This window comes from Manis javanica, chromosome 10, assembly GCF_040802235.1.
Source record: "Manis javanica isolate MJ-LG chromosome 10, MJ_LKY, whole genome shotgun sequence".
Taxonomy (NCBI): Eukaryota; Metazoa; Chordata; class Mammalia; order Pholidota; family Manidae; genus Manis; species Manis javanica.
Genome location: NC_133165.1, coordinates 45,936,114 through 45,964,093, shown reverse-complemented (window position 1 = coordinate 45,964,093; position 27,980 = coordinate 45,936,114). Strand labels below are relative to the sequence as shown.

Genomic DNA, 27,980 nt, shown 5'->3' with positions numbered 1-27,980 from the left:
TCCTTCATTTTCTCCAGGTTCTCCAAAGAAATCCCAGTCTCCAGACCCTGCCATCCAGTCTGCCACTAGGCTCTGTCAGAGAATGGTGGTTCCTATCCTCATTCTTCCACCTGACCAGCAGGCCCATGATCACACAGCTTTTGGCTGTGCCTGATAACCTAATGCCTAGTTGGGAGAAGCATCTGAATAACTGGCCTTAGAATGTGAAGCACAAAATGAAATGACTTGGGAACACCTGGTGTTTATGCCTTCCTTCCCCCTTCCTGAACAAGCCACCTAGTCACTGCCTGGCTTTTCAGCTCTAAAGGGGTGGGTATAGCAGGACCTAGACCTGATAAATCAGTGTACCCTCAGACCTCTGGCTAGAGATCGAGCCAATGAAGTTGCTTCAGGACTTTGATGGAATTCTTGCTGTTGAGATGTAAACTTGGAGCTGCCCAGGGTCTGTGCATGATGCAAATCTTCTGAAAAATCTTTGAAGCCAGAGAGACTGGTGGACCCCCTTTGAGGGTCTGGATCTAGTCATTAAAGTCATTGAAATTTTTAGTTAACAGCCCAGTAAATTATCTTATTTTAAAATAGAATTAACACTACTACTTGCCATTTACAGTCCTTAATACACACCTTAGACAGAGACAGTCCTAGGGTCTGTTAGAATAACCAACAGTTTATTAAAAGCTTGCTGTGGGGCTCTGTGCCAGCCCCGTAGCTGGTAGGGGCTCCATGACTGCTCCCACGCCCGGAGCAGCCCCTTCCAAGGTCTTTCCCTTGTTCCCTGCCCTAGCTCTGATCTCAATTAAAAAAAAAAAAATATAAAGGACAAGATGGCACAGGACGTCAAGACAGCAATGGGGGAATGGAGAGACCAGGCATCCTGACCCCAAGACCCTGTCCTGATCCTTCTCTCCTAGAAGTCCTTTTCCTTCCATTCTCTCCACCCCAGTCCTTAGACCTGTTCTGCCATATCCCAGGTTTGGGGGACCTGGCATCTCCAATCCATGGCCCCATTGCAGGGGGTAGTATAGTTCTCTTTAATATATTGTCTAGACCCACCCTTCCCCTCCCCAAGGGGACTAGATGAATATTTGACACACACATCTCCCTCCTTTCCCAAGGCTGCAATGGAGGGAGACCCTGGCACCATGGTGGGGAGGCAGGGGCACCTGGCCAGGCTTGAGGCACCTATGCCCAAGCTGGCCCTGGGCCACTGGTCAGCCCAAGAAGCTCATGGGATGAGGTCTGAGGGGAGCTGGAGCCAACATCCTGTCTCCCACCCTCAGGTGAGCCTTAAGCTCACAGCCTTCCAGGATCAGGCTCCACCCACCCTGCCCCATTCATCTGCTCATCCACCTTGCACTTCAGGAATAGAAGTGAGAAGAACCATTGAGTATGTGGGAAGCAACACTGGTGCTGCGGCTCAGAGGCCCAGGCACTGCAGCAGCAGGTGGGCCCACATCACTGCCACTTCCCCCAGAGGCTGCCCGCCGCAGGGGCTGGGGGCTGTTTCTTAGTAGCAGCAAGGCTCCCCCACGGGGTGTCCCACTCTGTGCTGGGGGCCCCAGCCAGTTTGGGGGACCTGGGGGAGCCAGTAGAGAGGGTTGACGCCAGGCTGGGGGTGGCATGCCTGGAGGAGGAGGGCCATGGCTCCAGTGTGCTCCTGAACGGGGAACAGGACGAGAGGGCCAGGCAGGGGCAGGGGGTGGAGCAGGGTAGCCCTGGGCGGCAGCCTCAGCTGGGATGCCCCCAAGAGCCATACTGGAGAAGCCCAGCCTCATACTCTCTGCATCGAAAGCCTCAATCTCACGGGCCTGCCGCTCAAGCAAACTCCGGATTCGCTCAGAGCACCCTGTTTGCAGGGCCAGCAGCTCTTCTTCCACCTGGGGCACCCAAAACAGAGGTTAGAGAGTTGGGGGGCTACCCTCCCCACCCTGTGCTGGAGGCCAAGCCCTCTTACCCGCTGCTCCAGCAGTGCCCGCCTCAGAGCCACTCTCTGCTCCAGCTCCCGGAGCTCCCTCTCGTGTTGACTCTCTGTGCGGATCTTGATCTTGCTCTGGTAAGCATTGAGCAACTCCAGCTCCTGTTGCAACTGCTGCCGAAGGGCCTGGAACTCTGCCTCCTGGGTCTCATCAAGCCGCAGCTGGAGAACAGAACTAGTTTAAGGGGCCTCCTCCCTACCGCATGATCCTCCCCTGCCCCAGATAGTCCTGAGCCCTAAGGTTCAAGCAGCAGCCAGTCTCAACATCTATCAAAATGAAAGACTGTCATACCCTGTGACAGCAATTACACTTCCAGGAATTTATCCCCAGGTATACTTGCCCATGTGCTTGAAGGTGTTCACTGGAGCGTTGTAATAGCAAAATACTGGAAACCTAAACGTCCAGCAATAAGGGATGGGTTAAATAAATAATGGTATGTCCATACCATGGAAAATTTTACATTGTTTAAAAAATGAATTATGTGTGCTGACATGGAAAGATGTCCAAGAAATATCAGGTGAAAAAAGAAGTTAGAGAACATCAGGTAATATGTTCCATTTTTTGTTAAAAATTTTTATATAATTTTCCAAATATGTTTAGGAAAAAATCTAAAATACAATTAATGATTAGTCATCTCTCAGAGATGGGACTGGTTGGGTGAAAGGATGACAGTGAATAGGTGCACTTTTACTTTTTATACCATGTGTATATTTTAAGTGGCCCATTCCAGTGTCACATGTGGTCACTTTTAGAACAGCAACCTTCACAATCCTCCAGAAGTTTGAGTAAATTGGCCTGAGGGCCACAACCATTTTTATTTGCTCCCTGTTCACACATTAAATAAATCAGGCCCAGGAAAAAATTACAGCCACTCTTCCCTTGGTGATTCTTGACAGAATAGGTGGGTTGGCTTTGTCAAGACCTTAAGAAAATACTAGAGAGGTAGTAAGACTATTGCAAAGAACATTACTGGGAGTTACCTGAATTTCCCAAGAACAAAAGCCCCATTTCTGTCCACACCCACTGCCCCTAACTAAGCAAGAAATACAGAGGCCAACCTCCACCACACTCCCTCCCTGGACCCCAGGCCTCACCGCCTGTGAGCTGAGCATCTCTGAGATGGACTGGTCATACTGCTCAGCTAGGATTGCCAGCTTGCGGGTCTGTTCTTCCTTGAGCCGCTTAAGGAGGCTCTTGTGCTGAGCTTTGGGCGTGGTCTCCAACAAGTGTGCCCGAAGAGCCTTGTACTGCCGAGTCTGGATCTTACAGGTCTCCTGGAACTGCTTCTTGATCTGCAGCTCCTTAGACTATGCAGTGGATGGACCAAGGGGAGATGGGGGCAGGGAAAAGGAAGAAGAGGAGGAGGAGGAGAAACAACCAGGGGAGAAGAGAGAGGAGAGGAGGAGACAGAAGCAGAGACAGGGAGAGGGAGAGAAACAGAAAACATGTTAGACAGAGGGGGCGGGGAGAGCTGTATACAGACACGGAGAGATGGGATTGTGTTGAGAGAGATCAGGAATTCTCAATGGGCAAGAGATGCAAAGAAAACAAGACAGGTTCCAAGAGTATGTTCACAGAGTTGGGAAGGAAACTCACAAGAAACAGCAGGAAAGTTCATGGACAGAAGACTGGGAATCTTTAGAATACTGAATGCACACAAGAAGCTCTGACCATGCAAGCAGGGGGAAAAGAGGACCTAGACTAGATTATAAACATGTGAGCAGATACAGAATGTGCATAAAAATAAGTGAGAAAACCAAGTCACACAACACCCATGGAAGAGAGCAGCATAGCTAAGGAAAGACAGAGGGAGTCCCAGGTTCAGCACCTCAGGATGGGAAGAAGAGATGGAGGATAAGCACCAAGCTGAGAAATGGGTAAGAAGGGGTGGCCCCATCTCAGGCCACAGAGGGAAAAGGGGCAAAGGAGATGGCCAGAAAGGGCCTGACAAGTACAATGGGCCAGCAGCTGCCACCCTGACCAGAACTACACATTTCAGCCTAGCCCCTTAACGCACTTAGCTCCCACTCCAAGCCCACAACCAATCCCATTTCCACAATGCCCACACTCTCTGCCTGGCCCCCCAAACTCACCACTCCCTACTGTGGAGGGTTTGCAGTCCCATCCCCCAGCCTTATAGGGAATGTCTGATACCAGTAAAGAAATTTGGCTCCCACACAGAAGGGAACCACATAGGGAATGGATTGGGAAAAATGGCAAGGGATGAAGACAAAAGGACCCAGAATCTAAGGACTCTCTGGAAAGCATCCACAAATGGGAACTGTGGGACCCAGAAGTTCTGTGGAAGCTCAAAAGGGGCCTAGACCCCTGAGCTGGTGGTGGTCATGGTACAACAAAACTATGAAGGCAAAGAGGATGAGGCTGAGGAGTGAAAGGGGGTAAGATAATGTAGATGGGGGTGAAGAGGTTATGAATTGGGGGCCAAGGGTCCAGATAGTGGGCATACCAGGGAGGCTAGGCGGCAGGACAAAGCAGACAGAGGCAGCCTGGGCCAAAAGTACAGTTCCGCTCAGATATTTTATTTGTGTTTATCTTTTTCTTTTTTTTGGTGGGGGAAAGGGGACAGGTTGGAAGGGAGACAGAAAAACAAAATCAAAGAGAGAAAAAAAAAACATGACTCTTTCCACCCACCACCACCCCTGGCCCCAGGCCTGAGTCGATGAGGGTGAGGATGAGCACACACACAGCAGGAGAACAGCAATAACTTAGGGTTGGGGAGGAGCGTCAGGAGAACACAAAGTGTGACTTCCAGACTCTGTGGTAGGGGAGGCTGCCTGTTTAGAGGTCTGAAGGGCTGGGGTGAGGTGGGGATGCATACTGAGGAAGGAGGGGTGAAAGGGAGGAAAGGATTGGGACTGGACAAACTTCACTGAGTAGTGGAAGATAAAGTGCTCAATGTTCTAGATTCTGGATGGGGAAGAGCTAGAGTTGGTCACCTCCAGGGAGGCAGGGCCCGGGACTGGCGAGTTTGGGATCGCCGCCCAGCCAGAGTCCCTGTTGGTGGTTGGCTGGAGGCAGGGAGCCCTAGCTGGCGCTGGCTGCGTGGTAGCAGCCGAGGGATCCGGCTGGGCCGTTCACCACGAAACAGGCCCCAGCTGGCCAATGTGTGAATGGCCCAGGGAGGCAAGCAGGAGGCTAACCCTTGGCCGGCCCGTGCCAGACGCCAGTTCCAGCCCTTGCACAGGGCCCAAAACTTTGCCAACAAGGCTAGTGGGTGTCGGGCAGTGTGGGGATTACTACGCCAGGGCCCAGGGACAGGCAGACGGCTGCGGAAGCCATCTTTGTTGGTCTTGGGGTAGAGTGCAAACAGGCCCCGGTCCCCCACAGCCCCACAGCCCTGTAGGGCCCGGAAGGCCATGGGTGATAGGTGCAGCAGAGCCCGCAACCAGAGTCGAGAAATGCCTCGGCGCATCCGGGGGCCCTGCTGCCGCACCCATTTGCCCCCAGCTGCCATAGCTGCCAGAGGTAGAGCCAGGGCTGGCCAGGCTAGGAGCCAGGCAGCCCCAAGGCCCAGAGGGACACCCATAAGACCTCGACGCCAGCTCAGACCCAGGACAGCCCCCAGTGCAGTGCCCTGGGCCAGGAGTAGGAATAGACTGGGCGGCAGGTGCAGAGCTGTACAAAGAAGTAGGTAGGAGGCCCCCAGGCCCACCAGCCCCACCTCAAGGGCCAGCAATGCTGCCTGCAGGCCACCCCCACCCTGGGCTGCGAGCAGTGGGAGCAGCAACAGAAGTAGGAGGGGCAAGAGGCCAGAGGAGGATCCCACTGCAAAGGACAGGCCAGCCAGCAGACCATGGGACAGGAGTCCAGAGAGCTGGCTAGCAGGGCCAGGCCTCAGATGTGTCGGAGGGGGCTCAGGGGGGATGTCTGGTGAAGGACAGCCATCTCCAGGATCCCTCAGGGTGCTAATTGAAGCCCCCTCCTCGTCTTCCTCCTCCTCCTCAGGAACTGGGGTCAATGCCTGGCCCTGGACCCAGCCAAGCTCAAACTCCTCATCCAGGACGCCCCCATTCTCCTTCTCCCACAACCTCCATGCCTCAGTGGTGTCCTGGCCCACAATGCTCCTCTCCTGAGGTGCCAAGGCTGGGACTATAAGCTCCTTTATCTCATCAGGTAGACCCCAAAATTCCTCATCAACCAAACTCCTATGTTTTGGTGGACTGGGACTAGGGGTTCCTGATTCTTCCCCCAATATCCTCTGATCTTCTGGTTCTAAGGCAGCCCCTTCCTTTCCCAGAATCCTTCTCTCTGGAACTGCTTCCTCCTCTCCCAGAATTCTTTGGTCCAGGACTGCCTCCTGGCCAGATGAGCAGGGCTGCTCTTCTCTAGGGGTGCCTGTGCTGGGTGGTCCCAGAGCCCCAGGAATGGGGAGCGGGAAGCCTGCACGTACTTTGAGGCTCTTGGGCTGCTGGCGAACCTGGGCTGCGTGCTTCTGCCGCAACTCTTGCTCACGCCGCTTGTTGTACTCCAGCTGGTTGCCCAGCTCCGTCTGGTGCTGCAGGCGGGTGAGCTCAGCCCGTGTGCGCTGTACAGCCTGGAGCTGCCGTAGCTCCAGCTCCCGTGTGGCCTCGTGTTGCCGCAGCAGCAACGCACACTCCAAGTCCTTCTGAGTCTGCTTCTTATTCAAGTCCTGAGGCAGAAAGGAGGCAAGGCCCAGAGCCCAGTCAGTGGGCCTTGTTGGTGTCAAGGAAGTGAGAGAGTCCCAGGAACCCATGGCAGAGGAAGCTGAGGGTGCAGATGAGAGGTATAAAGGAACCAAGCTCCTGGCTGGCCTGGGAATAGAAGCCTCAGGGAACTCTAGCAGGGTCTGATGGGCATGAGAAGCAAAAGCAGTGTTGAAGAGAAGCTGAGCCATAACATGAATGAGGGCAGAAGGAAAAGATGACCACAGTGAGGCAAACGGAAAAGAGGAAATGCTGGGGATGCAGGAAGGGAATGGGGGATGGGGTGACCTACCTCTCGCAGCAGGTCCTGGTCCAGGCTGTGACGAGCCAACAGCATCTTACGCTTGTATTGGCGACACTGCAGCTCAAAGTACTGGCGCTGCCGCCGCAGCAGCCCTGCCTCCTCCTCTGCCTGGCACTGCTGTAGCTGCTCCTTCTGCCGCAATAGCCACTCAGCCTTCTCTCGCTTGGGTGTGCTGGGGTTCTCCTGGAGCTCCTGGGTAAGGGCCGTAGGGAGAGCAGGGAGGTCAGGGCCTGCCTCAGCCCCCAATGGCTTGGCCCACTGCTGCAGCCCTACTGCACACCTCCTTTAGTTGCTCCTTCCGAAGTTTGTAGGTTCGCTTCTGTGCCTCCAGCAGGGCAGCCAGCTCCTTCTTCTGCTGCCCAAGGATATGCTGCTGGAACTTACGCTCCTCGGCCTGGGCAGCTCGTGCCTCCTTCTCACCAATGGCCTGGTGCCGCCGTGAGAGCTTTTCTGCCTCAGCCCCAAAACCAGCCCGCTGTGCCTCAAGTTCTCGTTGTAGCCGTGCACTATGCTCCTCACGCTCCCCCCTCAGCCGGGACTCCAAGGCAAGCAGCTGTTTCTGGTGCTGTCGTCGCATCCGCTTATAGCCACTCAGCTGCTCCCGCAGGGCTGAGTCCTGCTCATGCTCCTGGATCTGACGGCTGACCTGGGATAGGAGAAAGGAAGAGAAGTGGGTCTCAGCCCTGACCCCCATTTTATCAATACACACAGTCTTTGTGCTCTACTGTGGAAGAACATGGGTTTTAGACTCATGCGTTTAATTTTCATTTAGTACCTTCCTCACACTTAGCCTCTCTGAGCCTGCCACCTCAACTCGATGACGGAGACATAACCTACTTCACAGATCAGTGTGATTGAACGAGATGATAAAAGGTGCCAAGCACAAGGCCTGGCATAAAAGTAGAAACAATTCAAGTTAGTTAAAAAGAATAAAGAAATGAAACAGACCTGGGCCCAAATCCTAGCTCTGCCACTTACTAACCACATGACCTCAAGCAAGTTAATGTTGCTAAGCTCAGTTTCCGCATCTGTTATGTGGGGTGGGGCAATAATACCTCCTTGTAGAGGGCTATGGAGATTAGATTTGATATATATGTAGTAGTGTTTAGAACATTCTGAACCAATAAATGTTGGTTTCCTTCTCCTTCAGCAGACATTGAGGACCCATTATAGCCCAGGAATTGCAGCTGGGATCTGGGCCATGAGATGTTGGAATAACAAGAACATTGGGACACGATGCTCCTGTCTGAGGTTTGAGCTCAGGTCCCACTGTAAAGGGGCTATGTTAGTGGGCCCAAACTAGTCCAGGTGGCCAAGGCCCTGGAAGTCACAGACCTTTCTGCACAGCACTTCAAAGCACCAAGCCCCCAGGATCTGTGGAACTATCCCAGCAGAACAGTCACAGGCAGAGGCCACAGAACACACTGGACTGGCCAGTGGCCTCTGCGAGTTTTGTTGGTGCTTGTAGCTATGCAGGAAGATAATCTAATAAAGGCTTATTAAAAGTTGAACAGAACTGGTTTATGAAAAGTCTACCTGTTTTTTGAACTGAGAAAAACATTCTCATGACTTGATTTTAGAAGAGGACCACTGCTTACAGAATTTGAGAGCTCCTATAGGTGCTTGGGCAAGTAGCACTCTTGAGTCACAGCTGCCTCATCTCTCAAATGGGATCATATAGTCTCTCCAGAGTAGCTAGAAGAATTTAAATACAGGCACATGTGTGAGCCTGAGAGCCAGTCACTGGTAGGCAGAACCCTGAACACTATCCCTGCCTTCCAGGGGCACAGCATCCAGCAAACCTGTCAAAATGCTGTTAGGAGCCCCACCACACTGGGTATGAAGTACCTGGCTGGCCAGGAGCCTGGGAAGGCATCCTAGATGCTATTTAAGCCCAGACATGAAAATGCAGAATGAGTTTGCTAAGCTACATCTAGTGTGCCCAGAACAGTCAGTAGGGAGGAAAGGGAAGAGGGGAGGGTCCAGGTAAGGAGAAGGCAAGAGATGGCAACAAAAAGTGAGGGTGGCATCTGGATTTATCATGAGACACTGATAAACTCATTTCTGGTCTTAAAAAGACAGTTTGGGGCACTCAGGCCAAAGGATGGTGTTGCACTTACCAGGGAGGCAGTACGAATAGTGGCAAAGTGGTCCCGGTTGCGGCAGTAGGCCCGGCGGCGGGCAGAGGTGGTAGAGGTGGGAGCCGGGGCTGCAGGTGGCTGGAGGGGGCTTGGGGTCATATCTGGCTGGTAAGGGTCATCATACAGATTATCAGAGCCCTAGAGGAAGGAAAGGTGAAAGGGATGACAAAGGTTCAGAGGCCACTGGGTCCAAAGGGAGACCTGGTCAGACTTAGAGGAGAAGTCATGCTCGAGAGGGAGAGCAGGGACCCCAGGTGACTCCTGATCATGAAAGCTGTGGCTTGGCCTTGCTACTGTCATGCCTACTCAGGGTGAGCTGCATACCGGCAGCCGGTGGATGATGGAGCTATGGGAGGTGACTGTGTGCTCCCCCTCCTGCATCATGGCCATCTCTCTGGTTTCAGGGCCTTCCTCTTCCTCTTCCTCCTCTTCCTCCTCTTCCTCCTCCTCCTCTTCATTGTCCGAGGCATCTGCTAGGCTGTTGACCGAGCTGCTCTGGCTGGAGGCGCTGATGGACATGCTTGGCACTGAGTGGCTGCTCTCTAAACTGGTCAGCGTCCCGGCCCGATGCATGTAGGGTTCTGCCTCCTGTGGATAGGGCGGAGGCTGCTGGGCATGGAAGGGGAAGGACAAGGGTGTGGACATGGAGGTAGCACAAAGAGACAGAAGGTATGCAGAGGAGTGGGGAAGTAGGGGGGGTCAAGCATCTGCTTGGACGCAAGCACAACATGGTGGTAAAGGGTGGAAGGGCAAAGTGGGTCACCTCCTCCTCCTCTGGGGCCTCAGCACCAGGGCCATTGGGTGCCTCTTGGAACAATATTTTTTTCATCTTGCGGTACTGCAGGTTGTCCAACTCCCGCACAGCATCCTTGGTCCTCTGAATTAGGTCCATGATGACTGTGGGTGGCCGTTCCCGGAGCACAAAGCGGTGCTGGGGGAAGAGAACACTAAGGCCTGCTGCTAAGCCCTCCCCTGCCCCCTAACATCCCATGGGTCTTGGTATTCCTTCTGGCCTGAGGGACTACCCCTAGGGCCCTTGCCCACTATGGGTTTATGCTGGCCTTGTCCCAACCCCTCCTCCCACATTAATTTTCATTACCTAATCTCTTTTTTGCCTCCAAGTATGGCTGACAGACAAGAACAGCCAAGATACTGAATTCTAGTCCAGGTCCTCTATCAAAGTGCTGTGTGGCCCTGGACATGTTCATGAGGCCTTCTCTGGGTCTCATAAGGTATCCCACAATTATAAAACAAGTAGGTCAAATTAGATAATCTACATCAGTTCCCAACGAGGACTCCTTAGGCCACCATGGATCTGTGAAGGGAATGGGGGCCCCTCTACTTTTAGTAACTCAAAAAACATCTAAGGGAAATCATACATTTACCCATGACAAGGCTACACAGGCTTTTGGCTTGAATTACATCAGATCAGTGTGGTAACCCTGGTTATCGCATGCTGACCAGAAGGTCTGGCTGGCAATTACATACATCTTTGATTAATAAAAGATGGGAAAACAAATTATTACTTAATAAATAAAGGTAGTCTGGTAGATAAAATCTTACAAAACAGTCCACTGGCACTGGAGATGGGGGTGGGAATTCATAAATGAAGTTCTTGGTGAAGGAAGAATTGGGAATCACCAATTTCATAGAGGGGTTTCTGCGGCTCTAACAAACAGGAGAATGCTAGGCCAGTGAGTTCTCACCTTCAGCAGAACTTCTGAGGTTGGTCTGTCTTGAGGGATTTTCTGAAGGCAGGAGTCAACAAAATTCCGGAAGTATTCAGACCTAGAGTTATAGGAGAGTGAGGCAGGGATGGGAAGAGCACGAGCCAGGCAGTCTCACCCTACTGCCTCACCCCTGGGCCCAGGAATCCCAGCCCTCACCAGTGTCCTGACTGGAGTACGGGGGACTCGTTCTGTGCAATGTGGTATAAGGCACTCATCGCATTCATGTTAAACAATGGTGGTTTCCGTTCCGCTACAGAGAGAGATCAAGGGAGAAAAGGTGAGAGTTGGCAAGTGGGCAGAGGAGACTGGAATGGAAATCAGAAGACTTGGTTCACACCCCAGCTCCCTGACTTTTTTGCTGCATGACCCTGAACAATTCCCATAATCTTAATTAATCCCTCTATAAAATGCAATACCCATCCTCTCCCCTGCGCACAGTGGAATAGGGATCTAAGAAAATAATATTTGCAAAAGCACCAAAAAAGACAGAAGGAAGCACATTATTGGCTCAACTAATATTTATTAGGTGCCAAATAAAAGCAGTAAGTTTGCTAAATGTTATGGGGAAGATAAAGAAAAACAAGACAGGCCCTGTCCTTGAGGAACTTCCAGTCTAACAAGGAAGATTAAATAGGACTGAACAAGTAACATCAAGTTCAAAATGTCAATTGGCACAAGAGGTAAATGACTGGGAAGGTGAGTATGTGGTGGACCTTCAAGCTGGTACACCTGCAGAGGATTCAGGACTCTAAGGATTATATTGGGGCTACACCTTAGGTTAGAAGTTGCAAGCCAGGAGCTCATTGTGGCCGAGACAGATGTTTTGTGTTGTTTCTGGCCTGAACAGTGGTTTTTAAATTCCAACAAACAAATATTAGATCTGTGCAGTGTGGTACAATACCATAAAAAATTAGATCTGGTGAAACAGAGCCTACATTCCTGCATAACAATGGGCTGGAGCTGAGCAACAGTAATCTCCAGTTTGCTTCACCACACTGCTTCTCTGGTACTGTCAGTTGCCATTCATAATCAGGATTGATGAATTCTTTTCAACAGTAGAGAAATATTTCTCTGTATCCAGTTTTTACCAAAAACTAGGAATATACTGGGCAACTCTAGATTTTTCTTATACCTGGTCTGCTTCACATATCTGCATCACCCGTCTGGCCTTAGCCTCAAATGGGAAATGTAGACATGTGAAGACAGACAGAAAGGGCATGTCAAGTATCTGATCTCGGGCAAAGGACACAATACAAACCAAGGCAAGAAAGTGAAAAGGTTAATGGCACACTCCAGGGTGGAGGTCATGAAGGGGAAAGCCAGCCTTAGGAAGGAGAACCTTTAGCTTGGTGTATGGAAGGATAAGGATGGCTTCAGTCCTGAAAGCCATGGGGAGCCACTGATTTCTCTGAAACAACAGCACTGAGCTTGGGCAGCTCTCCCTGACATGAGAGATTGGAAGGAAAAAGAGCCTGGTGGTAGGAAAGATCACCGCAGGTTGTTGGTACGAGTAGCTAACAGCGTCTCTTTCTTGGTCAACTTTTCTGTGCCTGGCACTGTGTTGGACCTACCAACTGCTTCAATAGTGTAGGCTGGCAGAGATGAGAACCTTGACATGGCTTCAAGGTCTCATGAACTCACTTAAGCCTAACTCTCAGGCCTTACCTCTCACTGCTCTTTGCACTGCATTACATGCAATATGACAAAAAAATGAAACTAGTTTCAGCTCTCTATGCCTGCTCTTACTGTCTGGAATGCTTGTCCCTACAGTCCTCAAACAGCTGTATTTGTCTTAAGGTTCTGTTTAGACATCTCTGGTACAAGGAGACCTTTCTCAGGCCCTGAATTAGGTCAAGTCCCTTTTTTGGCGATAGTATTACACCTGTAACTTTTCCATTCAGCTTTTATCACATTGAGTGAAAATATGCTTGTTTCTTCAACTTGAATGTTAAGTTCGATGAGAGCAGGAACCTCATTCACTGCTGTTCCCAGAACCTACTAGTATAGCACATGACACTTAGCGGGCACTCAAAAAAGATTTACAAGTAGAGTAGTGGACAGAAGAGATAAATGTTACAAAATCTTTAGGTCTAAAACCTTGCAAGATTTGACAGCAGCCTTAATTGGATGAAGGGTAGAATCAAAATGGAAAGGAGCTTGGAGGCCTTGGAGGATGGATGAGATGGGGATAGTAAGTGAAACAGAAAAGAGTGGAGTGAAAAGAGGATGACGTCCTTACCCAATTCAATGCAGGTTATCCCCAAGGACCAGACATCCACCTTGCCATCATACTGCCCTTCATCCATCGCCAGGATCACTTCTGGAGCCATCCTTGGAGAATGGTCAAGAGAAAAAGGTTAATCACCTGCCCAGACCCTGCCAACTCCCGCTCCTGATATCCTGGGAGCTCTCTCCACTCACCACCACTCCCACTCACCAGTACGGGGTGCCCACAAAGGAGTTGGCGGGTGCCATGATAGATGCAGAGCCGAAGTCCCCCAGCTTCACCAAGCCTGGCTCTGAAAGCAGGATGTTTCCAGCCTTCACATCCCTGCCAGACACAAAGCACAGGGATAAGACAAGAGTCACAGGAAGGCTGGGCAGGGGCTTTAGCACAAAGTTGCCGAGAAGGCTGTAGCCCAGTTGAATGAGGAGTGGGGTAGAAAGCACCCTCCCAGCCCTCGTCAGTGCTGCTTGTACCTATGGATCATGTTGTGGGAGTGCAGATAAGCCAGGCCCTGAAGGGCCCCATGTGTCACAGCTGCAATCTCCACCTCCTGAAGGGGCTTCTTGTGCACTGAGGAGTGATGGAAAAACACTAAACTGACGGAGAGACCAATGGTGGGATGGGAAAAAGCTCCCCTGAACCCTTCCTCTAGGCTTCTCTGCTCTTCTCCCTTCTCTCAGTTACTGGCCAAAGAGTCACTTACCTTCTAGAAGGTCAGAAGCTGAGCCCAGGCAATACTCCATCACCAGCTAAGGAAAGGTCAAGGGTCAGAGATCAGCAGATCTGGCCACCCCTGGCCCATTTTCCTTGGGCAGAGATACAAAGCAGAGAGCTTTCTTGCCTATCTTCATTCAGGAAATGCCCCAGGGGTAATGGTAGGGAGGAAGGGCAACTGAGTAAACCAGGTGGATGGTGGGAGAATCCTGAGATTCAGGACCTACCCTAGAAAGAGTACAAGACTCCACCACTCCCATCTGAATCCCTTCATAGCCCAATTCAATCTCCATCTCCTCCAACCCCTATGTTCCTTTCCAACTGCTAACAGTCTATGTCCGACTCCTAACCAGCCTCTGCTTCTGGATAGATGCTACTGCTCATGAGTTTGAGGACTAAAAAGGTTAGGAAAGACCTTCTCCTTCCCAAGATCCCCAAAACAGCACCCTGAACAGGGTCCACCCAAGAGACTAGACCAGGATAAGGATGGGCCTGAGTGGGAACAAAGATCAGGCCAGAGTCAGGGAGCCAGCTCACCCAAGCTGTGTGCTCCCTCAGGTAACAGCCCCGGTACTGAATGGTATTGGGATGTCGGAGTTTCTGTAGGAACCGCACCTCCTTGATGATGTCCTGCCACTTCTGGGAGGTCAGGGATGGAGAGAGGCTTACTCAACTTGCATCTTGAGACTGTAGTCCCCTGCCCCGACCTGGTCTTGTCAAGCCTGACCCACCTCATTTGACTGCTTCCCACTGTACGACATCTTCTTGATGGCCACCACCTCACTATTCCGGACATCCCGGGCCTAGAGGACCAGAAGGTGGTAAAGGTCCCCGGTAAGAAATGGCAGTGGAAAAACTTACTGACCCAGTAGGAGACAGCAGGAAAGGCTTGTGTGGCAAGAGTAGTTTAGGGGGCTGTTTGTGGAGGTCCATGGGGGGAAGAATACAGTCTCCATCCTACCCTCCCAAGCCCCAACTCACAAAGTACACGGCTCCAAAGCTGCCATGGCCAATTTCCCGGAGGTCAGAGAAGAGCTTTTCAGGGTCATCCTTAAAGAAGAGCTCAGCCACATCAGGGTCCTTCAGGCTCCCAGCCCGGCCCCCCGCTGGCATGGTGGCCCCTGGGGGCCCTGAGAGTGGGGCCTGACCTGGAGAATGAAGATGCAACCCTTAGAGCAAGGATGGGGCTCTCAGAGAAAGGAAAGGGCTCCTCAAGTTTCTACCTTCTCCTCCCCTAGTTCCCTGATGAGGGGAGGCACTGCTGAGGAAGGGCCAGAGGAGATTAGGAACAACATCAAAGCTCCAAAAAAATGAAGTTACCCTGGTAACCAGAGCACAGGGGTCAAGTCCCTGAAGTCCCTAAAACTGCTAGAAAGCTTGAGAGCTAAGCATTCATCCTCACCATTCCCCTCAGCCCTCAAGAAGTTCCATTTCCCTACATTTACTTCTTTTCCAGGAATAAAAGAACCTACCTTTCAGCCAGAACCCCAGATCCCCAACAGTCCTGTCCTACAAGTCCCATACCCCAAATATAACCAGGCACCTTCCTGTTCCCCTTGGCGTCGAGGCCCCCTCCTCCCTCAACCTCTCACACCCTGAAAGAGAGCAGGAAATGGCCAGGCGAGGCAGTGGAAATCCGGCCATTGTTAGAAGTGGGTACTGGTCCAGAGGGGCCAGAGACTTGCTCTCAAAAAGGGCTTGGGATACAGTGGAAGGGAGGAGACCTAGAAGGGGAAGGACAGGAATAGAAATGGTATCTGGCTTTGGAGGCCTCTCCGTGACCTAGGCTGTCTTACTTGTCCAGTCCATACGCGGCATGCATAGGTACGGGACATTTGTGACATACAAATATCATTTACTGAGTATATATAGAAAGCACCTCATATGCATTCTCTCTCATTAAATGCTCACCACAAACTTAGGAAGTTACTATTACCCTTATTTTGCAGATGAAGAAATAGGCTCAGAAAAGTTAAGTGACTTGCCCAAAGCTGGTCCTCTACTACTATGCTTTCAAATCAGCCCAATGAAATAAGCAGGGCAGGATCATGATCACCAATTCACAGATGAAGTCACTGAGGCACAGAAGGGAAGCTCCAATCAGGCCTCTGTGTTCATTACTCTCTCAGCAACTCACCCCAAGCTCAAATCCCTCCTGCAGAAAGCCTCTCCTGATCACACCAGCACTTGGGAAGAGCTCCTAGAGCACCAGCCAAACACCCAGAGAAAGCTCCCGCAGTACATCTGAGCCAAGAACCCAAGGGGACTCCAGGCCAGGCTCCTGGCTAAGCACTTGTTGGAATTTAGCACAAAGGAACCTTCAACCAAGCTGGACTCCCAAGGCAGAGTTCTAGCTCCTTAAAAGCACCTAACAATTTAGCATGTAATTATATTCTGTTATGCACTGTTTCCTGTTGTGTTGTTAGTTTTGTCTCCTCAGTCCAACTGGAAACTGAAGGGCAAGGAGCAGACCTGATTCTCCAGTGCAGAGGGCTCAGAATAGCCTGGGAGAGTGAGTGATTGCCATGAGCAGCTCCCAGGCTCTCAAAGCAGGCCCTTTTCTTCATTCTGCTGCTAGCAACTCTGCCAAGCACCCCTCACCTCTACCACACACCCACACACAAGGGCAGGTGCTCACAACTTGCCAAAGGAATCCTCTTGACCTCTTTACCAGCACAAAGCAAGAATGCCAACCAAGGACAGGAGGCCACATATAAAACAGCAAACATCTGAGCAATTACCAAGGTCTGTGCTAAATCATAACCACCTTCTAAAACAGACATGTTATTTCCATTCTGCAGATAAGGAAACCCAAGTTTGTCTGTCCCTAAGCTGCATTACCAGCACAGTTCATCTGCAATGGTCAGTAACAGGGCTTTGAGTTCTTTATACTTGGTCTTCTCTTTGGTACAGTGGGTTATAGCATAGGGCTGTTATGAGATTTTAATGAGATCTCATACTTAGGAACACTATGCAGACACTCAGCATATGGAGTTTTCCTTCTCTGCCTCCAGGGTCGCCACAGCAAGGATTTAATACTTTGAGGATCATCCCACCCCAGCAACTTGGCTTTAACTGTTAAGGGACACCACCACTATGGCTATCATCTGTCAGAAGTTAGAGCCCCTCTTAGGAACCCAGGCTAAAGACTGGGATCAGGGTAAAGATGAAGGTCACAGTAAAGAGAAAAATCCATGAAGCAGAAGACAACAGTCAGAGCCTCCCATCAGGAAAAGCTTCTGAGTATAGCCCTCCTAAAAAGGAAGCTCTTCTCCCTTCCATTCTTAAATCTCACCCCAACTCATTCTCCTCTGGACCCCTGGCCAAACCCAGGTACAGAATGAGATAGCAAGAGCCTATGGCCATACCACCCTGAACGCACCCTATCTCATCTGATCTTGGAAGCTAAGCAGGGTCAGGCCTGATTAGTACTTGGATGGGAGAATGAGATGGCAAGAAACATGTGTGGTGCAGAGGCAAGACTTGATCCAGGGCCTGGGTTCAAATCCTGATTCTGCCACTGTGTGACCTTGGTCAACCTCTCTGGGCCTCAATACTCTCAACTGTAAAGTGGAAAGACAACAATAAAAGAGGTGAATGGAGTGAGGAGAGGACTCATGAGAGAATGGATATAAAGTACTTTGTAATACAATAACAGATGACTTGACAAATGTATGAAATTATTTATACCATCGCTCCAAGAGATTAGAAGGTAACTATATGGCTGGGTGAAAATACTGCCAGACAGCCCCAGACACAAATGCATACACACAACACACACATACGCATTTCCTTGAAAGGACAGAAAATCCTAACCAGACCATGCCTAAAAAAAACAGAAAAGCAGACCCACCAAGGGCAGAAGAGGTATGGAAATCACTTCAAAGCCATCAGGAGAAAGGTGTATAATCATAGAGACAAGATAGCTGTGTAGGGCAAAGTCAACAGGGGAGAAGACCAGAAGGGTGCAAACTCATCTGATTAGCTCGAGCACCCTAGGATGTGACCCCTGGTGATATCAAAGACCCTATCATCTGAGGTCCCGCATCAAACAAACATAATGAAGGGAAAAGAAAGGGGAAGAGGGTGGCAGCAGAAGGCAAGGCTAGCCGGGCGGACCACTGGCCCAGCTGGGCTTCCCCATCCTAAGGAGGCCTAACCAGGACGTTTCTCAGAAAGGTGCACCCATTCTTTTAATTGCTGGACACAGGGACCCGCGCCTCTGCACCCCGTGTCTCACCTGGTAGGAGTCACTATGGTGCCCCAGCGCCTCCGCCTCCTCCTGGGGTCCTCCAGCGACTCTGCCAAGCTGGGAGAGGGGCAAGGAGACCTTTCCCCTTGCCACCTCTTCCTCGGCTTTTGCCCTTCCTGAGGGGCGGGCCCGGGAAGCCTCCCCTGGAGGGGAGGGGGTGACAACCTGATCTGACTTCGCGGTCCAGTCCTCCTCCTCCTCCTCGAGGGCGACAGTTGCTGAATCTCAGATTTCTGATTGTAGGGTGTGAACCCCAGATATTTGGACGGGGGGGGGAGCCTGAACTTGATATTTGAACGCGTGGGGTATGAACCCCGGATATCTGAAATCCTATGAAACAGAACCCCAGGTCTAAAGAGGTTGGGACCCACGTCCGGTATATCTGGATTCTGAATGGCCGATATCCGGGTATTTGAGAAGCGAGGGGTCAAGCCCGGAAATTTGGGACCGAATAGCCTGAGCTCCAGGTGTTTGGGCACCGATAGGGGGCCCACCCGGAGGACGTCCGGCCGCACGGCCCCTCTCACGCCGGGTCCGAGAATGACAGCACCCACTCCCGCCCCGGCCTCCTCCTTTTCCCCTTTTCTCTCCTAAAGGTTGCTGAAAGACTGTAGCTAACGGAGGTCCCCACGCTCGCTCTCCCTTTTTCTCAGCCTGTCTCTCTCCGCACGACAGCGCGCGTCTTGTCCCGATCTCCCTCTCCCTCTTCCTCCCAATTCCAAGATGGAGACCGGGCGGAAAAGCGCAAGCGCGGTAGGGACGCCAGGCCAAGGGGGCGGAGCCCCAAAATAAAGTGGCCCCGCCCCTCTCCTTACTGCCGGGGCCAGGGAGGTGGGAAGCCAACGAGCCAGAGTGCGCGCGCGCCGCGCCACGCGGACCCTTGGTGGGAGGAGGCGGGGAGAAGGGCTAGGCTTGGAGTGGGAGGAGCCGGGCGCTCAGTCCAACTGGCGGTGGACAGGGCTGCGGCGCATGCGCTCGCCCCGCCTTAGCGCTGAGCCCGAGCTTGTTGCTAGGGGAAGCTTTCGAGGGGCGCGAGTGGAAGGAAAGCAGCAGCCGCGATTTGCGCCTGCGTGCACGACAGAGGTTGGGAGGGGTAAGGAAAAGCTGCTGCTGGGCGCGGAAAAGGCGGGAAAATGGACTGCCCTAGTTAGTAACCGTACCGTGTGGATGGCGACTATCACGTTTGACGAATCTGCTGGGAAAAATCAATCTGTCAAATCCCTTCAGGGAACTGGGGCCTTTTGCTAGTTTGACCTATCCAAGGTCACACTGCATTCACCTTAAAGCATTCCCATGACCATTGCCACCTGACTCTCAATTAGTTGGAATTAATCGATTTTATTTCATAGAAGAAAACAAAGTGGCGCAGCTGGGATCAAAACCAGGTGTTTTCCAAAGCCAAGTCACAAGTGTGGGAAGGGTTGACTGTAACCCATGCCCCATGCCAACCTGTGTACTAAAGAGTCAACAAGGAAATGTTCCCCAAACCTCCTGAGCCTGTCTACTCTAAAATTCCCAACTCAATTCAATCCTTAGTAAACACCCTGGGCAACACTGGGCAGAAAGCCTTTTATTTTCCCCCACATTCCAGCTCTCCACTTTTTGCAACATCTTGTCCAACTCAGAACCAAGGCCCCAGGAGTTGATTCACACCTGGAAAGAAAGAAAATTAGAAAACAGGGCAGGTCAGAGGGCCTTTGTGGTTAGCTCTGGGATGGTTGCAGAAATTGAGGAAGGAGCAGAGGAAGTGACAACTAGAGATAAGTATGGGCGTTTGTCCCCATTAGTATGGCGTCAGGACTCCAAGATCTGCCAGGGGCCAGAAGGCCTTCCTTTCCCAGTCCACTCAGATCTAAGAAAGGCTGAGAGCATTCCACCATTTTCTGTCCCAAGCAGGTGGTTGGAGCAGTCAGACCTAGCTTTAACCAAAATAAGCAAAGTTGATCTTGAGCATGTAGTTCTCTGGTCAGTGCCCTTCCCTATGCCTGGGCTGTTTCCACTGATCCCACAGTTATTTCCAAGGACACAGCAGCCAGCTGAAGCTGAGAACTGTTTAAAAGCTGGAGCACAATATATGACTCTCAAATTATATGAGACCCACCTGGTAGGGTGAGAATTTTTTACAGAAATATTTTTTCCCCTTAACAAGCTGCCCCACAAACTAAATAGGTCCTCTACCAACTGCTGTGTGAGCTGTTCCTCCAAAGATCCTTTTACAGAATCAACTTTTTCTAAATGCAATGATGGCTAATGGAAAAGGGAAGGTGCATGTAAAGTGCAGGGTACATAGTCCATGCCCAGTAAATAGGCATCATCAATCAATTCTTCTGAGCTGTTCAAGATGAGTTTTACAAAATTTGCATCATAAAACTGGGTATCAGAATTTCAGGACAAAAGCAAGACAACCATGATTCATATCAAAGTCACGTCATCATATTTGAATCCTCTTAACTCACCACTGTTGCCAAAAAGCTTGGATGTGAACTACAGCTATGGATGAACCTTAGAATGTTAAGGTAAAGAAGTCAGTCACAAAAGAATATGTATGATTCTATCTATACAAAGTTCAAAGTAAGTAAAACCAAACCATATTGTTTAGGAATGACTCCATCTCAGTTACAACTGTCATCCCCACTCCATCCCCTAGTCTGACAGGACTGAGGCAAATAACCTTACCTGAGAACATGACAGGAACTAGGCCAGTGCTCTCAAAGCCGGGTTCTAGACCAGTGGGATTCCCGGCGTGGGTGAAAGCACACAGCAGTGAGACAGCAGAGAAGGCCACAGAAGAGAAGCAGGAAGGAGCCCAAAATCAGAAGCCTGGAGCCACACAGAGCCAGCTCCTCCTAGCGGTGGGAACAGGGAGGGAAGGAGGAAGCAATGAGAGAGGAAGGGTGGAGAATCTTCCTTTGGGAAAAAGATAGCTTAGCACAGCCCAAGAGCCTCTATCGGGGAGAGAGGTCTCCACATCCAGGGAGCAACTAAAGGGAAAATGTTATTTTTTAACAAGCTAATTGTCTCAATGGTCTACAAACCACTTCCTGTCCCAAAATCAAACTGAACCCCCATTATGACTCCATGAGATAGGAGAGTTCACTAATCTTCACATTTTAGAGATGTTCAAGCAGAGTCAGATCTGGAAACCAGTATCTTCTCTGATTTCAAGCTCCAAGGTGATGCTCCTCACCAGGGTCTTCGCAAATGTGAAGAAAGAATATGCAGCAGTCTCCTAAATAGTCTCTCTCCTCCACTAGACCAATCTCTTTCACCTGGCCTACAGTGTCAAGTTGTAGCATCTTAGCCTGACATCATGGTGCCTCACAATCAGGCCCCTGTATCTCTCCTGATTTCCTCCTAAGTCAAATACTAAGCTCCTCACTGTGGAGTGCCCTGAATACTGAACATTTTTCAATCTTTAGGCCTATGCTCATGCTGTTGCTTTTGCCTCTCTGAAGCCTCTCCTGAACCTGCTGTACTGCACTCTCTGCCCAAATTTCTCTCACTCTTCACAGATCATCCTGATAGGGCAGAACAAGCCTGGGACATAGAATCAGAAGGCAGAAGGCACAGGTTGCAATCCTAAATCTGCCACTTAACCAGCTGTGTGGCCATGGGCAATTTACTCCCTCTCTCTAAGCCTGTTTTCTCATCTGTAAAATGGGATACTAACAGCTACCTCAAAAGGTTATTTTAAGATCAAATGAGATAATGAACCTGAAAGCACTTTGTACATTATAAAGTACTGTACACAAGTCCCTTTCTTAAATTCTCTGTGAAGCATTCTCCATAAATGTTCAAGTTAGGGTTAACTGCTCCTTATTCTAATAATGTTTGAGTAACACTTTGCTCACATCTCTACGATAGCAATTAACTCATTCTGTCTCTTATTATAGCTTCTGAATTCCTTTGTGGTGGAGATCATGTTTTATTATATTTAAAGACAATAGTTCATAGTAATAGCTGTCATTTACCCAATTTCCACTATGTACCAGGTATTGTACTGGACACTTCACATTCACTCTCATTTATCTTTTTTGTTGGAATTAAGAGATAGTATGTTTCCATTTTACAGATAAGGAGGCTGAGGCTCAGAAAGGCTGGTATTTGTTCAAGGTCTCACACAGCCTCTGAATTACAAAGCCTGTGTTTTTTCTACTAGGTAAATGGCCTTCAGGAGCCTCAAGACATCCCATTTAGTATAGCATTCTATGAAACCCCAACAACTGGAGGCTCTTACCGAGGTGAGCAGCTTGGTAAGCACAAGGCCTTCGTGGCTCCACACTCTGATACATTCCTCAGCCATCCTAGGGCTCAAGGTGGCATTTCCTGCTCCCTCCTCTGAGCAGGATATGGGTGGTTGGCTTGATGGCAGGATTCCTAGAACAGAACTAAAATACAGACAGGTTCCTGGGGTCTTTTCTGTGGTCACCCTGGCTGTAATAAGGACCAGCTCTCCTGCAGGAGATCCTATGAGAGGAATAGGAGAGTGATGGAAGAAAATTAAGGGTGGGTTGGGAGCCATTCACCTTTAGATTTCTATTCATTTCTAAGGCTTCCTACAGTACCAAGTGTTTTGGCATCGATTCTACTTAATAAAGTACTCTACACACAACCATTTACATCACTGAGAAATGAAAATAACTGTTTACTGCTATAAACACAAATTAATTTAAGTTAGCTTACAATCAATAACAATTACACCAATACTTGCAAGGCTGGAGTGAAACTGGAGCAGATACACATTGCCAATATCAGTTTGTATAAACTAGTTTGTCCTTTTAAGAAAGCAGTTTTCCACAGGTACCAAAATCCATTAAAAGGTTCACACCCCATTTCAAATTAGTGGGGAAAAGATGGCCTGCCTATTCAGTCAATGACCTTGGGACAATTTCCATTTGGAAAAAAAAAGTTAGATTCTTATCTCACACCATAAAATAAAGCCCAGATGTATTAAACACCTACATGAAAAAACAAAACCAAACAAAAACCAAAGGAAATACAGAAGAATATTTTCTAATTTTAAAATGGGGAAGGCCTTCCTAAAAAAGATACAAAACCTAAAAGCCTGAGTAAAAAGGACAACAGCAATAAAGTTAACCTCAGGAAAATTAAAGGATGAAATGTCATAATGAAAGATAAGTAGAAAAGAAAGTAACAGATTAGTTGAAAATACCTGTAATATATTTAATTGACAAAAGGTGTCCACAATGTATAAAAATCTAAAAATAAAGAAGATAAAAGCAAATAACTTAAAAGAAAAACGAGCACAGGGTATGAATAGGAAATTTGCAAGAGGCATGAAAATGGCCAATAAGATGTTCAACCTCACTAGCAATCAGGTTTAAGTAAATTAAGACAGTCAGGTAATTCCCTTACAATTAAATTGATAAAAACTTAGAAGATTGATAATAATAAGAGTTGTTGAAGATGTAGGGAAATAGGCACTCTTAATTGGTGACACCTTTTAGAAGACAATTTGGCTGTATTTGTAGCGATTTTAAATAGGAACAGAGAAGGATAAGAGGATGCCCATCAAACTGTGCACTCTTCAGGGGAGGTGAAGAGGACTTTTACGTTTGTTTTGTATATTTCTATGTGGTCTGAATGTACAACAAAGTGAATCTGTCTATTAAAAAAATCCACACCCTTGGACTCAGTATACCACTTATAGAAACTAATCCTAAGGAAAAGCTTCAAAAGAAAAATCAAGGATATCAAGATGTTTATTGTTAGTCCATTAAAAATACCAAAAATTGGAAACATTTAACAATAGGGAAAGCATTAACAAATGATGGCCTAGCAATGCATTGCCTTATATCCATTAAGATAATAACTTCAGACCATGTAGTAATACAAAAAACATGACGTTATAAGCGAAAAAAGAGAAATACAAATAATTTGTAAGTATTAAATAATTAAAACTGAGGAACATACATATAAAACTATAAGAGAACTCCCCTCACTTCTAAGTTCCCCAGATCACATCAGTCACCAAGTCCAACATCTCAATCAGTCTCCTTCTATTCAAGCATTGTCTTAACTCATTTTTCCTCATTTTTTTATTGCAACCACCTCCTAACTGGTCTTCCTGCAACTGGATATATTTCTTTCAGGAAGTAAGCCAACAGAGTGTGATCTTTTTACAAGAACAACAACAAAATACTACTCTCTTCCTAATTAAAATATTTGAGTTTGCCTAATGTACTGGCTAAAGTACAACTACCTTGGCTTGGCACATGAGACCCTCCATGCAATTCTGCCTGCTTCCTCAGGTCCATCTCCTGCCACTCACTCAACACTCCTTCCTGTACACCAGTCAAACCAACCCCCTTGATGTTCCAAAACATGCCATTATGGTCCCAAACTGCATACCTTTGCATATGCTTTTCCCTCTAGCTGGAAGGGCACAATCCTAAAATCCCTCAAGGCACAACATCCTTAGAAAAGTCTGTCTTGTCTTGGCCATCCCTGCTTGACAGACTTCTGAGTACTCCCACTGTACTTTGTGTTCTATTTTACACATTAAAAGGTATTTAATTCTGTTCACATCTGTATCCTTGCTAGACTGTGAGCAACATGAGGTGAGGCATGTTTTACACATCTCTATTCACCATGCTTGGTACATAGTAGATGCTCAGTAATGCAGTCATACACGATTATTTTCTATTTTGTTTCTAACCATTATAAAAAGAATAGAGCTTATTTGCAGAAGCAGAAATCAACAAGCTAAAAATATGATCCTAAAGATAATGGAAATTCAAGGGATCAAACAATCTTAAAAAAGAACAAAAGTGAAGAATTCACATTTTCTGATTTCAAAACTTAACAAAGCTACAGCAATAAAAACAATGTGGTACTAGCATAAAGAGATCAACGGACTAGAACTGAGAGTCCAGACATAAACCTAAATATCCATGGTCAACTGATTTTCAATTAGGATGCCAAGACTATTCTATTATGAAAGAATAATCTTTTCTATAAAATATGCTAGGACAACCTGCAAACTAAGGAAGTTGGACCCCTCACATTATATTAAAATATTAACAAAAATGGATCATAGACCTAAATGTATGAGCTAAAACTATAAAATTCTTAGAAGAAAGTAGAGGAGTAATCTTGGCGACCATGGGTTTGGTAGAGTCTTCTTAGATATGACATTAAAAGCACAGGCAACAATAGAAAAAAATAGATAAACTTGGCTTCATCAAAATTAAACACTTGTGTTATGAACAATACCATCAATAAAGTGAAGAGACAACCAGTGAATGGGAGAAAGTATCTGCAAATCATACATCAGATAAGTGATTTTTACCTAGAAAATAAAAGAACTCTTACAATTCATAATTAAAAGACAAATTACCCCCATTTAAAAAATGTGCAGACGCTAAATATACATTTCTCCAAAGAAAACACTACAAATGGACAAAAAGCACATGAAAAAATGTTCAATATCATTAGCTACCTGGAAAATGCAAATCAGAACCTCAATGAGATACTACTTCACACTCACTAGAATGGCTATAATGAAAAACACAGATAATAACAAATGGTGAGCATGTGGAGAAATTGGAACCTTTACACACTGATCATGGGAATATAAACTCATACAACCACTTTGGAGAACAGTCTGGCAGTTCCTCAAAGGATTAAACATACAGTTATAGTATGATCCTGAAATTCCACTCCTAAGTATATACCTAAGACAAACGAAAACATCTGATCACACAAAAACTTGTACATGAGTTTCAAAGCAGTATCATTCATAATAGCCAAAAAGTAGAAACAATCCAAATGTCCATCAGCTGACAAATGGATAAATGTGGGATATTCATATAATGTATGTTATTCAGCAATAAAAAAGGAATGAAGTATTGATACATGCTACAACAGGGATGAACCTTGCTAAGCAGCTAGCAGGCACTCAAGACAACTTACTTAGAACATGCTTCTCTGATATCCCTGAGGAAAAAAATAAGGTGCCTCAAAGAAGAAAAGGCTGTAGGGATGAAGAGGCATGAAAGACAATAGTAGGTCAAATCTAGCCCATCTCATCACACCTCTAAGGATAGAATCAAAGAAACTCAGAGTTGGAAGAGGAGACAGAAAACATTCATAGAAAACCTACACAATGACTGTCCTGTTTGCAGACAAAAACTTGTCCTTTTAACAGCAGGGTATAAGGCTCAGGGATATGCCCAAGGTCACCAAGTTGGTGAGGTCAGAGGCAGAGCCCACCCTTACTGCTCTGATGTCTAAGCCCACAGTCCTCCTTGAGCTCACCTTTCAATCCCATCTGACTACCCAGGACCATGGCTTGGAATGTCTGGGTCTTATTCCTGTCTGGACTATCTCCGAAGTTCAAGGTGGTCAGTAAGCCCACGACGTGAGACCCATGCCACTTCCCTGTGACTGTCCTGTTCACGGGGCAGAGGGTCAGCTGGCCAAAAGATCTCAAGAAGGAGACCCAGTCCTGCGTACAAAGAAGGTAGGAAAGAGGTGAGAGTAGATTTGTAGCACAAGCAGGCCTACATGGGAAGGATGAGGAGAGTAGTTTACCTGGGGGATGTCAGGGCTGCGCAGGCCAGTCCTGTGGGTGAGGAGGAAGCCACCAAGGCCCAGGCCAGAGAAGCCAAGCAGCAGCAGGATCAAAGTGGCACAGACCAGAGGTGGGTGGTGGGCCAGACAGAGATGCAGGTTGTGCCCTGCCTGGCCGCTGCCCATGGAGAGCAGCAGGATCTGGGCCTCCACGGAGAGCCTGCTGGAGGACAGGGAGGAGGAAATGGACAAGAGCCTGTGGGTCAAAAGGCACTTACCCATTTTATTCAAAAGGAAGCTAAAGTACCAAGAAGACAAGGGACTTGCCCAAGGATACACAGCTAGTTAGTGGCAGAGGACAAGAATCCAAAGCTCTTGGCTCTGAGTGTTCACCTCCCTGTACCACTCAATGTTTCAAACATTTCATTTCTAAAGTAATCAAGGCAGAAGCAGAGAAGAGCATGCTGTGCTGAAAAAAGGAACCCGAGAAGAACTCTCAAGGAGAGAAATTCAGAAAGCCGCTGTTTTGGGGCTAGGGTTTGGCTGAACAGTTCCAGCCACTAACGTAGACTAAGGAAGTGTCTGACGAGAATTGCACTTTGGAGCTAAACTCTTCAGTTCGAATCTTCTGCCACTCACTGATTATACGAGAAAAATCAGTTAACTTTTGGGAGGTTAAGAATCTGTGAAATGAGAGTTGTAAAAACACCAAGTAATGAGGAAATAAAGGCGGCAGGCAGATAAATCCCATAGTAGCTGGATTTGCAGGAACTCAGCAAATGTCCATTTGTTTTCTATTTCTCTGTGTCATACTTATCTTCAAAACCAGGTGAGGCAAAGGAAAAATGCTGTGGGGGTAATTAAGGCTCAGGGACTTTAACAGAGATGTGGTGGGGCCAAGGTCTGAAACCCGCCTCCTGCTTCCAAGTGGAGGGCTCTTTCCCTCGCGAGAAGGGATAACCTGATGAAAAGGAACATCTGGGAGGCGAGATAAACGCATGGGGTAGGGGGAGAAGGAGGGCTCCAGGGAAATGCAAGGGTCACAGATGCTCAGCCCCTGCCCTGCCTCCCGTCCCCGCACATTTGGAAAGAGAAAAAGCAGGAAGAGGGAGCGCAGAGCCGACGGTTAGCGGCTGGCTGGGACCCTTTGCCTCCCCTCCCCTCCGAAGCCGCTCCTGCAGGAACTCAGCACCCGCAATATATCCCTTCCCACTGTTGCAGCGCCGAGTCCGCCCACCGCTCACTCTCACCGTTCAGAGCCGGGCGGAGGCCAGCGCCTCCCGCGACGTCACGCGTGGGGCCGAAAAGGGGCGGGGTCCGTTCTCCCCCGACTCAAACCCTCCCCCAAGCGCCGTTGGCGACGCGGATTCGCGTGCGCAGTGGCCACGCGGGCGGCTGCCTTGCCTCTCATGTCAT

The 27,980-nt window shown here is 48.6% G+C and overlaps 2 protein-coding genes across 4 annotated transcripts; both read right to left on the bottom strand.

Annotated features, from left to right (window-relative positions):
- Positions 1 to 647: 647 nt before the first annotated feature.
- TAOK2 (TAO kinase 2) lies at positions 648 to 20,836 on the bottom strand. Its single transcript, XM_073215325.1, has 19 exons — positions 20,706 to 20,836; positions 14,759 to 14,925; positions 14,509 to 14,580; positions 14,315 to 14,416; positions 13,767 to 13,812; positions 13,537 to 13,633; positions 13,274 to 13,387; positions 13,076 to 13,167; positions 10,993 to 11,086; positions 10,813 to 10,894; positions 9,870 to 10,037; positions 9,431 to 9,694; positions 9,086 to 9,244; positions 7,246 to 7,611; positions 6,954 to 7,157; positions 6,388 to 6,627; positions 3,071 to 3,283; positions 1,955 to 2,137; positions 648 to 1,877 (listed from the first exon to the last, which is right to left on the bottom strand). The coding sequence occupies exons 1-19, from the start codon at positions 20,713 to 20,715 to the stop codon at positions 1,359 to 1,361; spliced, it is 3,192 nt and encodes a 1,063-aa protein (XP_073071426.1). The 5' UTR covers positions 20,716 to 20,836; the 3' UTR covers positions 648 to 1,358.
- Positions 19,580 to 27,980, bottom strand: TMEM219 (transmembrane protein 219). Of its 3 annotated transcripts, none has more exons than XM_017662522.3 (6): positions 27,815 to 27,979; positions 26,586 to 26,787; positions 26,310 to 26,499; positions 22,267 to 22,496; positions 20,706 to 20,875; positions 19,580 to 19,682 (listed from the first exon to the last, which is right to left on the bottom strand). In XM_017662522.3, the coding sequence occupies exons 2-5, from the start codon at positions 26,748 to 26,750 to the stop codon at positions 20,738 to 20,740; spliced, it is 723 nt and encodes a 240-aa protein (XP_017518011.3). In that variant the 5' UTR covers positions 26,751 to 26,787; positions 27,815 to 27,979; the 3' UTR covers positions 19,580 to 19,682; positions 20,706 to 20,737. The 3 variants fall into 3 exon arrangements, with proteins under 3 accessions (XP_017518011.3, XP_017518010.3, XP_036848159.2); XM_017662521.3 differs by having other exon boundaries at positions 26,586 to 26,784; positions 27,815 to 27,978; XM_036992264.2 differs by lacking the exon at positions 20,706 to 20,875 and having other exon boundaries at positions 26,586 to 26,784; positions 27,815 to 27,980.